The 15,708-nt window shown below is 48.1% G+C and overlaps 1 protein-coding gene across 6 annotated transcripts in view; it reads right to left on the bottom strand.

Annotated features, from left to right (window-relative positions):
• ARHGAP17 (Rho GTPase activating protein 17) overlaps positions 1 to 15,046 on the bottom strand; it is an 86,186-nt gene extending 71,140 nt beyond the window's left edge. For all 6 annotated transcript variants that reach the window (XR_006816745.1, XM_045994197.1, XM_045994201.1 and 3 more), the window contains exon 1: positions 14,875 to 15,046. Coding sequence is in view for 5 of the 6 variants with exons in the window: in XM_045994197.1 (XP_045850153.1) it covers positions 14,875 to 14,927 (53 nt within the window). In the remaining variant the exon portion in view is untranslated. The remainder of the gene's footprint in view (positions 1 to 14,874) is intronic.
• Positions 15,047 to 15,708: the final 662 nt, after the last annotated feature.

The following is a 15,708-nucleotide window of genomic DNA, read 5'->3' as shown; positions in this document are numbered from 1 at the left end:
ATTTACCTATTTATTTGAGAGGGGGAAGGAGGTTGTTATTGTGATGACATAAATGGTTAAGAGCAGAGACTCTGGAGACGGACTTCCTAGTTCTGTGACCTCAAACAAGTTATCGAATGTCTCTGTGCCTCTGTTTTCTCACCTGCAAGAGGGGATAATACCATACTGATTTGGGTATTAAATGAGTAGATACATGACTAGCACTTGGAATAGCACCTGGTACACAGCAAGCATCCAAATAAATGTAAGCTATCAGTATTACAATTACTTTTTTTGGAAGGATCTTTCTGGCAACAGTGTGGAAGAGCGTGGAAGGGGAGGGAAGACACACTGGTGGGCAGGGAAACTGAGGAGGTGAGTGTTAAGAGACCCGAGTATATGAGACCAAGTGGCACAAGGGAGGGTCCACCCTAGAGCAGGGAGTAAGGAGAGGAGGGGACTGAGAGCTGTTACAACGACACAATAAGCAGGACTTCGTGACGTGGCGTGGATGGGAAGGGAGAAGGAATCCCCTAGAATGATCACCATGTACCTATCTTGAGTGACTGGCTAGATAGCGAGGTTTTTCAATGGGAGGGCTCTGAAGGTGAGGTCAACAAGGTCAGCTCCGGAAATGCTGGGTTTAAGGGATCTGTTGAACGTGCAGGTGGAGATGTCCCGTGTGAGTTTTTGCTCTGTGGTTCTGAAGCACAGAAGATGCATCTGCAGAGAAAATTCCCGAGCGCGCTGCCAGCAGGAGTGGCAAACAATGCCTTGGGGTGGGGGGTTCGCTCGGAGTGCAGCTCTGCATAAAATAGGAAGGCTGAGCACAGAAGCCTGATGAGGAACACAGTGGAAGGGCAGGTGGAGCAGGGAACCGCAAAGCAGTGCCCAGGGAGGGCAGAGAAGAAGCCGGGTGTGTGGTGCCCAGGAAGCAAGGATGGAGGGCTGGCTGAAACTGGCAGAGGGGACAGGAATGCTCCCTGAGAGCCAGCGTGCAGGGCGCTGATGGCAGACGGAGCAGCAAAGCCCTGCACGGGAAGGAGAGAACTGGAAACAACAGCCTGAACATCACAAATGGCTGGGAAGAGCCCGGGGAGAGAGGGAAGCTGGAAATGCAGAGTGGACAGGGTAAGCTCCCCTCAACCCCCACGCTGGGGAGAGAAGCTCATGGGGGTTGTGCGGCAATGACCACTTAGACTGATTACTTTGAGCCTGAGGGACCTGGATGGGGTGGCAGTAGCCAGTTTTCTCTGGAAACAGGGAGGCAGGTCATCCAAGGGGAGTGGGTGTGTCTGGAGTCGGGTGGAGTGGGTCTGAGAAAAGTCAAAGTCTGGCAAAAGCACTTAGGAAAACGGGATAGGAAACTGAGCCAAGGGCAGGGAGGCAGTCTTCAGAGCCCAGCTGAGCTTAAAGGCCAGAACATCTTGGCCGCCCTGCCCTGGAAAGTGGGATGAACTTTCTGGACCACGCCCTGCATCCCAGGTATAGGCACCAAGAGATGACCACGTAGGTCTGTCCGGCTGCAGAACGGGTGAAGGAAAAAGGCCGGCTGGACAGAGTGCTGGAAGTGTGTGGTCAGAGACCAACCTATGACTGACTGAGGTCAGAAGAGGATGGGACTTAAGAAAGCACAGAGGGGGGGCGCCTGGGTGGCTCAGTGGGTTAAAGCATTCAACTTTTTTTTTTTTTAATATTTTATTTATTTGACAGAGAGAAATCACAACTAGGCAGAGAGGCAGGCAGAGAGAGAGGAGGAAGAAGGCTCCCTACGGAGTAGAGAGCCGGACGTGGGGCTCGATCCCAGGACCCTGGGATCATGACCTGAGTGGAAGGCAGAGGCTTTAACCCACTGAGCCACCCAGGCACCCCGCTCAGTGGGTTAGAGCCTCTGCCTTCCGCTCAGGTCATGATCCCAGAGTCCTGGGATCTCTGCTCAGCAGGGAGCCTGCTTCCCCCTCTCTCTCTGCCTGCCTTTCTGACTACTTGTGATCTCTCTCTGTCAAAGAAATAAATAAAATCTTAAAAAAAAAAAAGAAAGCACAGAGGGGGACTCTTTGGGAAAGGGATCCAGAAGGATAAGAGACTGGAGGACACGGTGGACGATTCAGGTTCCAATCTCAGAAATGGTTCTTAAAATGCAATGGCAAATTTCCTTCTGGAAAAGAATGCCTGTTTATATTCCCACCTGAGTATGACTGGATAAACACAGCCCTTGTTGGCTCTCCCAAGACAGTAACGTGTCATTATTTTGAGCTTTGCCAATTTGGTAAGTGAGAAATGTTGTCTCGAAGCTTTGTGCTTCTTCAATTAGCTGTAATTTTGAAACAAGTCTCATACACTTATTGGTTCTGTTGACGGCACTTGCTCATTAGGGAGCACTTCTTTAAACTGATTGATAAGAGAGCTTTACACACGAAGGACATTAACCCTCCACTGTGGCTGCTCTCAGTTGTCTCCAACTAGTCATCTGTCATCATCTTAACTATGATATATGACAGACAGAAGTTTAATTATTGGGTGGCTGTGAATCTATCAGTTACCTTTTATTATTCCTTCTCTGCACTCTTATGCCAGAGCATGAAGAAGTTTCCATCTTTTCCTCTATTTTATGGTTCGTTTTTTTACTTGAAACCCTTAATCCATCTGGAATTTATTTTGGTCCCTGGTGGTGAGGTGAAATCTAACCTGCCTATTCTTTCCAGTACTAACCTGCTGTCTCCTGCTTCCTCGCTGTCTTATGATGCCTCCCTACCTCGTGCCAACTTCTTAAACCTATCAGGGCTGGTCCCTGCACGGTATCAGGAGCCCTGTCTAACCAGCGTGGGAGCGCAGCAGGAGGCTCGGGCAGCCAAGGTCAGAGAGACAGCTGGTGGACAGCATAGACTCATGTCCAGCTCACTTTTGACTATACTCCAGCTGCCCTAGAGTGGTTTTAGGTTTTCAAAGTCTTCATCTAAAAGCTTTGAAAACACTCTGGAATGAAGTCACTGCCAAAGAAATCGATTATTCAGGGAAAGTACTTTTTAAGGTGATCGCCACATCTCATCATCCAGAATATCCCATTTTGGCTTTTCTGGGGGAGGCTCCCACATAGAGGTCAAGTGTGTGTTCTGGAGAACATGTGAGACGTCTACCTGTCATAGGGCGGGAACTGGCTACACGATTCTCCAGGAGCTAATAGGATTCTTTAGTCCTGGGATTCTTGGCCCTGGGCCAAGAGGTCGGTGAAGTCCGGGAAATTATATGCAAATCTATGAATGTGAATGATTTTTTTTTTTTCAGGTAGAGGGCTGCTAGAACCTCCATCTAAATCAAAGTGTAGCAAGGTTTCTGCTCCTCAAGACTGCTCCAAAAGTCAAAGTCTGCAATTCAGTCTACCGCCCCATGACGTGCCGACCATTTCTTTAGAAGTTATATTAACCTATTTCCGCATCGGCTCCATTTCAAATTTCTTTTTTTTTTAGGATTCTGTAAATGTAGATTGCTTTTTTTTTAATCTCTTTTCAGTGTAACAGATTTCATTGTTTATGCACCACAGCCAGTGCTCCATCCATTTCAAATTTCTCTTCCAGTTCCTTCCTCAGTCCAAGTGTACTGCAGGTGTTTTCTCTGTATGGATGGACAACCACGAATTCAGTGTTCTGCCTTTAAGCCACATACCTGCCAATCTTATGACTAAGCTCAAACGTCACACATACTAGAAGGTGGTGTGGCTCCAAGAAGACAGGAAAAGGCTTATAGATTTCCATCAGGAGCCACTCAGATTAGGACATTTGCATTTAAACAAGACCAGTTCTTGTCACGTTTTTGGAATGCCTAATAGAGGTGAAATCACACGCCCTTTATACAATATTGCTGCAAACAATTACACAGCTACACATTATTTTGGAGTCTAACCCATTAAATGAGAGATGAAAGAAAAATCACTGAAATAAATAATAGGAAAAGAAGAAAAAAACATGACGGATAATATTGTATACATGGAAATTCAAAGAAGTAACAAAATGACCAGCTGCAATTAGTTTAGTAAAGTAAATATATATACAAACATGAACATCACTCATGTTTACCAACTAAACTAATCAGGCACTATTTCCAACAATAACAAAATACTTATTAGGAAGCACATAAAAGCTTTGTATAGAAAGAGTTATGCCATGCTCATGCTGAAAAGACATCAACCTTCCCCAAGGTTTAGTTCACAGATATGCTAGACCATAAATACCTAGGATGTATTTGCTTTTATATCCTCAGGACCTACACCATTGCAGGTACCCAATAAATATTATGTGGATGAATGAGCGCTAGACCAATCAAAATCATAAGTGAATTTTTCTAGGAGCTAGAAACGAAGGGATACCAAAATTCATTTCTATACAGAAAGAGGAGAGTAGAAAAAAAGCTGAAGAAGACCAGCTTCGCCAGATTTAAAACACGTTACTCATTGGTAGTTATTATTAGCACAGTGTGGTGTCCACACACACAAACACACACACACACAAAGGCATAAGTCAGTGAATGAAAAGAAAGCCAACAAAAAGTCAAAGCCGGCATGAGAATTACATGTTTAAAGAAAGGGAAGCATTAGAAATGAATGGAAGTGAAGAATCGCTGTGTGATTTATTTCAGTAAATAACATCCAGCCATGACCCGAGTCACTTCAACCCTTCAGTTTCTCCCTTCCTCACCCCAAACACCGTGGTGCTAAACATTTGCAAGTCAGTCAGCACACCATGGTCCTACTCCCCCTTAGCCTGTTCCAACAGTTTCTTACACTTTCCCCCCCAACCATCCCTTTCTTCCACAGCCCGAAGTCACCTGCCACCAGAGTGGTCCTCCTAGAGCACCCACTTGGCTTTCTCAACCTTCTGCATACACAGGCTTCCCAATTCTACTGCAGTGGTCCTCAACCATGATCCCCCAAAACTGGCATGGAAGCTTTTCTACCCATGGTCTTCCACAGATGAGAACAAAAGCCAGTCAACACTGACGGTCTCTAAAATTTGGTGTCCACAGTCATACGTGCTCGTGTGTTTTAGTCCTCCCATCTTGGGGTTGTTTGGGGACCATCACGCATCCTAGCGGGTCCAAGAATGCAAAAGCAATAAGAGTACTGAAAAGGTTGTAAAAGGGGATGACCGAGTATGATGAAAACTAAAGAAATTAAAAGTGACACTGAGAAATGATGCCACCACAGAGTTTCAATATACAACAAAATTGTCTCCTTTGGGGAAAGATGGCCATCAGTTTTTATTAGGCAAAGGAAGTAAGAGTATGCTGCTTTCACAGCTTTTTAAAACTTTGTAAAGAACCAACTTGCTCCATCTATTGGAGGGGGCTGCATCCAGAGACTTGTGAATTTCAACACCACAGTCACTCTGGGCCTTAGTACATACGGATCTACAAAAAAAGTTAGTTCACTACCTAATTTGAAAATAAGAGCTGGACAGAGTTTTCCCACTGCTAGCAATCAGATATAGCCAATTTATAGACAAAAAATACTGAGTTAAGGTATAGATTTAAAAAACAAAAATTAGGGGCGCCTGGTGGCTCAGTGGGTTAATGCCTCTGCCTTCGGCTCGGGTCATGATCCCAGAGTCCTGGGATCCAGTCCCACGTCGGGCTCTCTGCTCCATGGGGAGCCTGCTTCCTTCTCTCTCTCTGCCTGCCTCTCTGCCTAGTTGTGATTTCTCTCTGTCAAATAAATAAAAATATATATTAAAAAAAATTAAGGTAAAGGATCAAACTGTCAGTGGGTTAGGTTTCCTGAGAATTTTTCTTCCTTCTGGGAGTTCTCCATCACCCGTCATCTCTACCTCCTATTATCAAGATTGCTCAAGTGTCGCGTGTCAGAGAAATTTCGCAGAAACCCAAGCCAGTGTCCATGCACCAACTATCCTAGCACCCACAAGAGCTAGTGAAGTAGAAATGCTTTGGTGTTATTTCCCCAAGGTACAGATGGGCATGGGTTCAGCTGGCCAGTCCAGCCCACATATCTCAAAGTATCCAGTGACCATGTGAAACACAAACTGGTAGACTTAGAAATGTTCGCACTGACAGGTCACGGGTAGCTGGTCATTGCTCAGAATTTCTGGGCAGTTCTGAACACTGATTTATTAAAACTTTAATATTCACTTGAGTACCTATTTACTTAGTCTACCACTTATGATTTAAATTCTTTATTTAGGGGGCATAAATGTGGCTAACTGGCTTAGAAATGATAGAAGACATGCTAATAAAACATTTAACGAGGGATTAAGTGGACTACTAGAACAAAGTATCTTTGATAAGGAAGACACCTAAAAGGAACTGTGGGAAAGGACAGTCCAAGAAAAATATCTTCAGACTAATCAAAAGGAAGCAGCTTATGCAAATCATTAATAAGCTGTAATTAACAGGAAATAGCAAGACATTAGAGACAAGTCTTACAGCCTGCAGAGCTTAAGATGAACTTAGCATTGTTTTCACATCACTGGCTACAGTATGTTATACTTATTCAAAAGCAGTGTCTTTGGGGGGCCGGGTGACTCAGCAGGTTAAGCGTCTGCCTTTGGCTCAGGTTGTGGGATCGTGGCCACATTGGGCTTCCTGCTCAGTGGGGAGTCTGCTTCTCCCTTTTTCTCTCCCTCTTCCTCCCCCAACTTGTGTCCTCTCTCTCTCACTCTTTCTCAAATAAGTAAATATCTTTTAAAAATTTTTTTAAAAAGCAATGTGTTCTGTAAATCTCAAGGTCAGGTTTTCAACAGAATCTGCTTTATCTTCTGAAACTTGTATCAAATATGTACATGGTCATGAACGGATTCCCTCAAGGTACCATCCCTGCAGTTATTATACAGTATACCCAAGGATAAGAATGTTAACTCGTTTATATTGAATAGATGAATAAGTCGAGATATGGCGTTAATATTTCCTTACTAACACCCAAGAGCTGCTAGAATAGATACAACCGGCTGTCCTCAAATTATCTGCTTGCAGGTCTGTCTCCCGACTCCAGTTCCAAGGAATCAGTGATCTTTTTAACCAGCCTCTGACAGGTTCTCAGTAGATGTCTGCTGAACCAAACTAGTAACAGAACAAAGACATCAACAACTGGACGTTAATTCCACGGCAATTAAATGAACAAATGACACAGACAGAAAACTCCTACAGAAATACAAATACATTTCATTCACTTCAACCTGAGTGGAAAAAAAGGTAAATAGGTTGCGATTTCTAGGGCGACACCGAATGCTACTAGCATAACAGTGAAATAGGGCACTCACCACAGCTTGCACAATGACGTGCATTCCAGGGGCCATCCTTTGCTGCACTAAAACTGAAGGACAGCCCTATCATGTAGAAAGCAATTTAGCAATACTGTGACCACATCAATATTAATCCCCTACCAATGTCATGATTCTGGACTCCAGAGAATTCATCAGAAGAAAATCATTGAGAGAGGAGTGGCTATGGTAAAATTGTGACTAGCCATGCCAGACCAGAGTGGAGGCCTAGATGTCCCACAGAAGGGATAAAATCCAGTTCAAGCTAGTTAAGCCAGCTGGAAGACAATTTCGTGTCCAGGTTTTAAAAAAAAAAAAAAAACTTGAACTAAGGCCGTCAAGAGGCAGAGACCAACTCAAAGATTGTTCAGAGGCAGAACTGCCAGGACAGGGGGACAGCCTGGATATAAAGAACACAGAGGAGAAAGAGGGGGACCCCGAGATGATGTGGCATTCGAAGTGCCAGGACAGGGGTCTGCAAACATGTCCTGTTCAGGGCCAGACAGTAAACAGCATGGGCTCTGCAGGCCGTACGGTCACTCTTAACTGCTCAGCTCTGCTGGGACAGTGCGGGCCTGGGTTTCAATAAAACTTTTTTTTTTTTCCCCCACAAAACAGGCAGTGGTAGGGCGCCTGGGTGGCTCAGTCATTAAGCGTCTAACTACAGCTCCGGTCATGATCCTGGGGTCCTAGGATCAAGCCCAGCATCAGGCTCCCTGCTCCGCGGGAGGTCTGTTTTCCCTCTCCCACTCCCCCCGCTTGTGTTCCCTCTCTCACTGTGTGTGTGTCTCTCTCTCTGTCAAATAAATAAATAAACCTTTAAACAAACAAACAAACAAACAGGCAGTGGGCAGGATTTGGCTTCCAGGCCAAAGTTTGCCGACCCATAGACTAAGGAATACAGGGAAGGAAAGCTAATTTGAGGATGTAGTTCAAGTAGAGAAGTTCAAGTAGAGAAGTTCAAGAGGAAGATCAACGGAGGCATGAACAGATGCCAGGGCTAAAAACATAAAGCTGAAAGCCATCAGCTGTGAGGTGGTAGGTCCAGGGGTGCTGAATCACCCAGGGGAATGGTCAGAGAAGACAGAAAAGAAGGGACATGTCTCTATCCAAATACAAGGACAGCTATGCAATGGCCCTTCAGATCACTGGGGCCCTGGAAAGATAGGAACATCACAGACTAACCTGCCTTAACTCAATCCTTTTAAAAAGATGCTCCTATTTTAACACAGAGACAAAGCAGATAGGAGTGTAATAATACTTTAAATGGATTTATACCTGATTACTTACTGCGGCATCTACCTACATTTGAGAAACAGATATAGAATGATATATGCCAAACTTCTACAGTCTGACAAGAATGTATGGTGCAGGGGCCCCTGGGTGACTCAGTGGGTTAAGCCTCTGCCTTCGGCTCAGGTTGTGATCCCAGGGTGCTGGGATAGAGCCCCACATGGGGTTCTCTTGCTCAGCGGGGAGCCTGCTTCCCCTCCTCTCTTTCTGCCTGCCTCTCTGTCTACTCGTGATCTCTGTCTGTCAAATAAATAAATAACATCTTTAAAAAAAAAAAAAAGAATGCATGGTGCACATACTAATTCTGGGACCCTACACCAGAATGTCAGGTCCCTGGGGTCAGGGGATGGGCTGGGAGGGTCTGCCGCAGACATACTGGGAACCACTAACACAGAGATCATTTCAGATGAGAATAACATGCTGCCTTCACAGGTAACCTGATGCCACAGGGCCACATCTGTTTAGGGTTCCTTTTTGTTTCAGCAAACAATGGGTTTTCACTAAACCTATAAATACTCTATTTGATATTCCAGGATTTCACAATATGTGCAGTGTATAACAAGGCCATGCAAGAGAAGTTGCGAGGATAACAGATTTCTTTCCTCCTCTGCTCTATGCAGACTCTGGATGGGATCCACTCAGACTGAAGCAAACAGAGCATCATTATCTCTGTTTTCTCAGAAACCCTGTTCCAAGCTCCCCTAGAAAAGGCAGAGGAAATCAGTGTGTGGAATAGGTGAGGGACGTAGAAGGTTCCTGCTGACAAAGGGAAGGATATGGTTTATGATGTTGAATACAAAAAGGGCTGATTCTTTGTGGCACCGTAGGACTGCCTTGGGATGCCCAGGCAGAGATGCATTTTGAGTCACTGTGAGAAGCTGTGTTGTCCCTAACACAGCGGGCTACCTCATGAAGCAGTGAGCCTTTTGCTCCTGGGGAAGGTCATTAGATTTCTGTGATTAGGGAAGGGTGTGCCAGGAACCTAACACAGGAAAACAAGCCAGTAGGGAGTGGGGCAAATGGACAGTTGACACCTGACACAGAGGGGACAGCAGCTACTCAGCCACGACTCCTGGTGCGAGGGAACAACACTAGTCGTTGCTAGGCCTTCATGATGGTGGAAGAACCGCTAATGCAGGTTTTCATGGGAAGACACCAAAGCTTTAAATATGGGCCAATGACTGTAATAAACACTTACATACTTGAGAAATCAACCAAACAGAACACATCGATACCCCGCAAGCAAACAGTGTAGATCTTTGGTTTTGGCCATTCATATATCGAGAATGTAAAAGGACTAGACGAGGGTTTCCCAACCTCAGCATTCTTGACCTTTGGGACCACATCGTTCTGTGTGGTGAGGCTGTCCTGTGCACAGTAGGATGGTCAGCAGCATCCCTGGCCTCTCTCAGCGGATACCAGGAGCACCCCACCACCACCAACCAAGTCCTGACCAACAACCATGTCTCCAGACACTGCCACATGCCCCCCAGGGGACCATCCCTGGTAGGATGAGCAAAAGCCAACTCTTAGTTTCCAGCATTTTATGAAAGCATCGTGCATGACTCCAATACAGGCTTCCTCCAAGAAGAGTTGCCCACGTGAAGTCTGGACTTACAGCTGCTTTGGAATCCCAGACCTGGTTTCTGGCTCATGACAGCTCTATCAGTGACTAGCCTGATGACCTCTTTTGAGTCCTCCCTTCCTCATCATTCAACCAGGAATAAATAACATCACCTCTGGGATTTCCTATGGAGAAGGTGGTGAATCATTTATGCAAAGCCTCTAGCCCAGCAGCTCAGCCAGCACCAAAAGCACTGAATCCACACCAACCCTTCCCCGGTGAATCAGATGAAAAGGCAGCCAGGCCAGGGTATGTCATCAGAAACAGTGGGATCCAGAGTCAGAAGCCCTGGCCCTGAGTTCTGCCCCAAGAGCCAAGCCAGGTGCTTTGGGGCAGCACTTGGGAAGCAAACCCACTAGATAAGTATTGATGAATATGACTATCAGATCTTTGAAAGCTTTTGGAAAAGGAAAGAACAAGCACTTCCAAAAATCCAGGAACTTAGAGTGCAGTCATGTCACGGTAAGGTACAGGAAAGAAAAGGAAAATTGGAACAGGAATCGTTAACCTCCTGGTCCTTTTACACATGCCACTGCCAACTGGTGACCCACACACAGACCAAGTCTGACCAGGGACAGATTCTGTTGAGCCCCACATCATGTCATGGTGGTGGTTTAATTTGCATTCAGTAACCACCTGATTTTCATGAAAATCCAGATTTTAATCCTTTCTCAAAAACTCCAAAGGTCGGGCCACACTGGGCCCATGTTCCCACATGCCCCTCTGGTGAGACAAACACCAGTGAGGTCCCCCACAGCCCTCGCCTATTCTAAGTCACTCTAGAGTGACTTAGAGGGCTAGAGGCTTTGCATAGAGCTGTCATGAGCTGGAGTCTGTACCCTTGACTGCTCTAAAGGCTATCTAGGAAAGCATTTGGACCTGCAGGGAGTACTTCAGCCTTGGCACAAACCGACCCCAAAGAGACACTCCCTTCCAGAGCCTCTCCTAGGTCATCAACTCTCCTAGGTCAGACTCAAAAGAGTTCAGACTCTTTTGCTCCTTGACCCTTCTACCTCATAACTCAGCGTTCCTTGAGTTCCTCATGCTGGTGTATGCCTTCCTCCACTCAGGCTCTCACCTGCCAAAAAGTACCACCTGCATCTCTGATGAATTATCTATCCACCCTGGAGATTGTCAAAATACATTTTTTTCTTTTTAGAGCAGGACTACAAAAGACACGACATGATACTTACTGTATCCTCACCAGCACTCCTTCTCCCCTCCTTCTGGGAACAGCACCCAGTGCTCTCTGGGGGGCCAGTGCTCTCCCATTCCCAGTCCCTGTGGTTTGGGTGGGGCTGGCTCCATTCCCATTTCCAGGGCAAGGCATGGGACCCAGCCAGACACATTCAGAGTCAATCCTGGCCTCTGGCCACAGTGAAAAGCATTCTCTGCCCTCTGGGACTTGAACTAAGGAAGAAGGAAAACTGGGTTGGGGCTGGGGTGTCTCCTGGTGGACACAGCCTATCTAGAGAGCAGAAACCCTGGATCCAGCCCTGGCTGCACCCACACTACTTTTGGACTCTCTGGGTCACACAGGAGCCAATGAAATTCCCATCTTGGCTTAAGGCAATTCGAGTCGGGTTCTCTCACAAGCAAAAGAGTCCTAATCAATAGGAGAGAAAATGGAAAGAAGTGGTTACAGATGAGGGGAAAGGCTCTGCTCTACTTTTCTCCCAGTTTGTCTGTCTGGTTTTGGTCCCTCTCTCCATCCACTGAGAGTGGAGTGTTGCTCACTACATTAGCTGTCCCTCTTTAAACAGTTACCTAATGGTCTATAATTATTTCTTGTTTGTCCATCTCTTCCACAAAGCTACTGAGCCCCTTCAGGGCAGAAGCTGGGTTGTGTTCACTTTTGATTCTTTAATACCTTGAGCAGTGGCACACAGTGTGAGCTCAGGAAGTGCTCCTTAGTGAATCAACCATCCTAATTCTCTTTTTTGGGACACCCTGTCCTGAGACCACAAAATCAGCCTGGCACGTGTGCTATGCAAACCATCTTCTGAAACACACTCCAGCTCCCATTGGAGACACACACATCATGAGAACTCCCTTGTTTCGGCCATTCCTGACTCTCCCCCAAGAGGTCCCATGGAACCTCACTGTGGGGTTCCTCACGAGGCCCGCGTTCTTGGGTAGAGAACATGGCCTTGCAAGGCTCTATGAATGGATAACATGCATGATGGGCATGCACCATCCACCCACATGACTTCACTCGTGGGTGCAGGAGACCTTTCCTTTCTAGCCTTCCTCTTGAGTTGAATGCACCCAGAATCCCGCTTCTGATGTCTACCAACAACACGGTAACACACAATCACAATTCTAGGCTCTTTTCTGCCTCTGTGTTTCCTCCTGAGACTTTTACAATAACTTGAGTGGAAGAAATATAAATATATCAAGGAAATGGGCAGCAGTGAAGCTGAAGCTTCCCCAGAAAAAGTTTGGATTTTGGGACCATAACTGCCACACCCTTCATAGCTCTGTAGTTGCCTCAGCCTCCACTGGCCTCCACTGGCATCGAGCAATAAAGATTTTCAAACAGAGTCAAAGGTCAGGGCCAGAATTACAGTCCCAGCATGAATCACCATTGACTCTATCCAGTTTTCATTTTCCCATACTTGGGCTCACACCGCCAGGGTGAACTGGTAAGAACTAGATTTACCCCTGATTTGACAATCTTTGTGGAGTTTCCGCCCCATGCTAGGCACCATAGCAGAGGCTCAAAATGAAAGAGAAAGGCAGCAAGGGCTCTCTCAAGGCATTTCACTTACTGGAAAACAAGAACAAGTAAAAAGGCCACTCCATGATAGAAAACCAGGTGTTGTGTGGAGTTATCAAAGTTCGCTGGGATGAGGCCCTCCAGTCTCTGCGGGAGCAATAGCAAAGTCCTTTTAGAGGCAGAGGTCTTTGCCTGGAGAGCTGAAGAATGAGTAGGAGGCAGCTACAGGGCTGGTGTGGTGAAAGGAGCTCCGGAGAATTCCAGGGAGAGGCGAACAGGTAAGAATGCTCAGCCTGCTCTGGAATCTAAAAGCAGGGCATCTATGGCCGAAATGCAAGTGTGAAGAGAGAAGCTGCTGCAGAGGAAGCTGGGGCCAAAGGGACCCTGACTGGCTTGGGAGCTTGAAAAGGCTCAGAAGGTTGCACAAAACAAGCAACACCACTTTCCTGATACAGTGTAAAAACAGGTCAGAATGACAATGTGACTAATCTGTCTTGACCCTCACTGAATATGGATTTCACAAGGTATTTTACTAAAAATGCAAAGGGGAGACTAAGAAAACTCAAAAGGAATTATCTTATAATTCATTTACAGATTCTTGGTTGAAACACTGCCCCCACTATGACTCTTTCTACCTCCCTCTCGGCATTATTTCTATCATTTCCTGCAAATGAGACAGAAAAATAGGCACCGCTAGGCTTTAGGGAAGAGGCATGAACTCTGGAAACAGGATCAATGCACACTAAGATCATAGGGTGGGGTAGCAACCAAATTAAACAATAAAACTAAGCCACTAAGCAAAAAGTCAGGCGGTGGGGAGGACGGGGAACTGAAACAGTAAAAGGCAAATTTAGAAAACGGGAGGGGAAGTAAAAGCATTTTGGTACACACACACAAAAAAGAACTATCACGTGTGCTTTGACCAAACCACACTCTCCCTTTGACTCAACTGTTGGGGAAAAAAAAAGAAAAGAAGCAAAAGTTGGGGAAAACTCACACTTTCATATCTCATCCCAGAATAAACAGTCAAGTAGATCCAGTACAGCCAACTGCCCTAAAAGACCTTGAAAGCTGTGCCCCGGATAACTGGGCACATGACCGTCACCTCCGGGAGCTCTCAAAACCACCAGTGGTTCCCGCTCCAACAGCCCGATCGTCTACAAACCCCGGTCTCTGCTGTCATTTCATAATGGGTAATGTTTCCTGTCAGGCATTAAAGCAGAAACCAAAGAAACCTGGAGAAGGATCTGCTTCCAAACCCAGAGGGAGCAACGCTTTTTAGAAAGCTCTTTAAAAAATAAAATAAAAGTCAGCTAAGGCGTTTCCACCATCCTTTCCTCCCAGTTGCTCATTTCTCCATGTCAAGAACTTGGGCAGTTCGGTCCACAGGGGCCCCGGTTTGGAGGCAGCAGCACCTCTAGAGTCCCTCCTTGGACGCCAGAAACTCCCAAGGCAGATCCGATGGGCTCTGATCGCCCCTTAATTATTTCCTGCCATTAGGCAGGAGGCGGAGGGTCTGAGGCTGCGGGGAGACACGGAAAGCCTGAGAACACCGCCCCCAGAGCACAGCGTCCGCCGGGCCTACGGCACATCCGTGAGGGGAGTTTTCGCAGGGCAAACCCCGGGGGAGGGCAGGGGAAGGCTTGAGTCCAGTCCCCCCAGGGCGATGCTCGGTGGGGCCTGAACAATGGGCGGCGGGGACCTGCTCCGGGGGCGTCTGGGAAGGCCAACCCCATCCGTGGCTGCCCGGGAGCTCGGGCGGCGGCTCGGAGCTGGGCTCCAGGCCGCAGCGCGGCGCAGCCCTAACCCGGACCCCCTGCGCCGGGTGCGGGGTGCGGCAGCAGACGGGAGCGCGCGGCCAGAGGAGCCCCCGGACCGCCCCCGCCCAGCCCCTTCGCGGGATCCGGCCTTCGGCCCCTTACGCAGCTCCCCACCCGACGCGCCCCCGGCCCCCACCCGGCGCAATCCCCGCCGGCCCAAATCGGCGCACTCGCCTGCCCACGGTCTGGTTGGCCAGCTGCTTCATGCGGTTGAACTGCTTCTTCATGGTGGCGGCGGCGGCCGGCGGGGCTAGGGCCGGGCAGCTGGGGGGACGGCCTGGCGCGGCTACATCGTTTCCCGGCCCAGGCAGCAGCGGCGGCGGCGGCGGCGGCTCTCCGGCCCGCGCCCCGCCCTCGCCGCGTCACTTCCACCGGCGCCGCCCGCCGGGGCAGTGCGGGGCCCGCCAGTCACTAGCGCCAGGCGGAGGACGCCGGGCGGACTCGGACCTCTGCCGCCAGAGACCTGGGCCACACTGTGCAGAGCGGAGGACCCGCGGACCAGGCACCTCCAATGTCCTCCGCAGCCCCCTGCCTGGTCTAGGCTCACAGCTGCGGGAGGAGACGAAGGCGCAGCGCATTCATTCACCCACCGGCGAACCACCAAACCTAGGCAAGGGACGCGCTGTCCGCGCAGGACTGACGGGCCAGGAAGGGACAGGGCGCTCTGGAGCCTCTGGAGGCTGGAAATACCCAAAGTCTCCGTGAGGGCCGTCCTCTGCGCGAGTATAAGCATCTGTGAAATGCACCGAGGAGCCTCTCTCCTAGCTGGACGGATGCGTGTGACTGTGTACATTTCACCTCAATTAAAAAGATACTGTTGCGTGGAAAGCTCACGCTACAGGACTTTGTGTACTGTGATCCCACTTAGGGGGAAGTCGAGGGCCAGGTGCATTTTCTGGGGGCAGGCACCTTGGGGCAGTCAGGCAGGAGCGAGCTCTAGGGGCCCCCCCAGGACAGCCACCGAGGCAGGGGAAGGAACGCATGGGGCCTGGCGTGGGAAGTCGTGGG

This window comes from Meles meles, chromosome 21 (assembly GCF_922984935.1).
Source record: "Meles meles chromosome 21, mMelMel3.1 paternal haplotype, whole genome shotgun sequence".
Taxonomy (NCBI): Eukaryota; Metazoa; Chordata; class Mammalia; order Carnivora; family Mustelidae; genus Meles; species Meles meles.
Note: the sequence above shows the minus strand (reverse complement) of the source record. Positions and strands in the feature narration are given on the sequence as shown.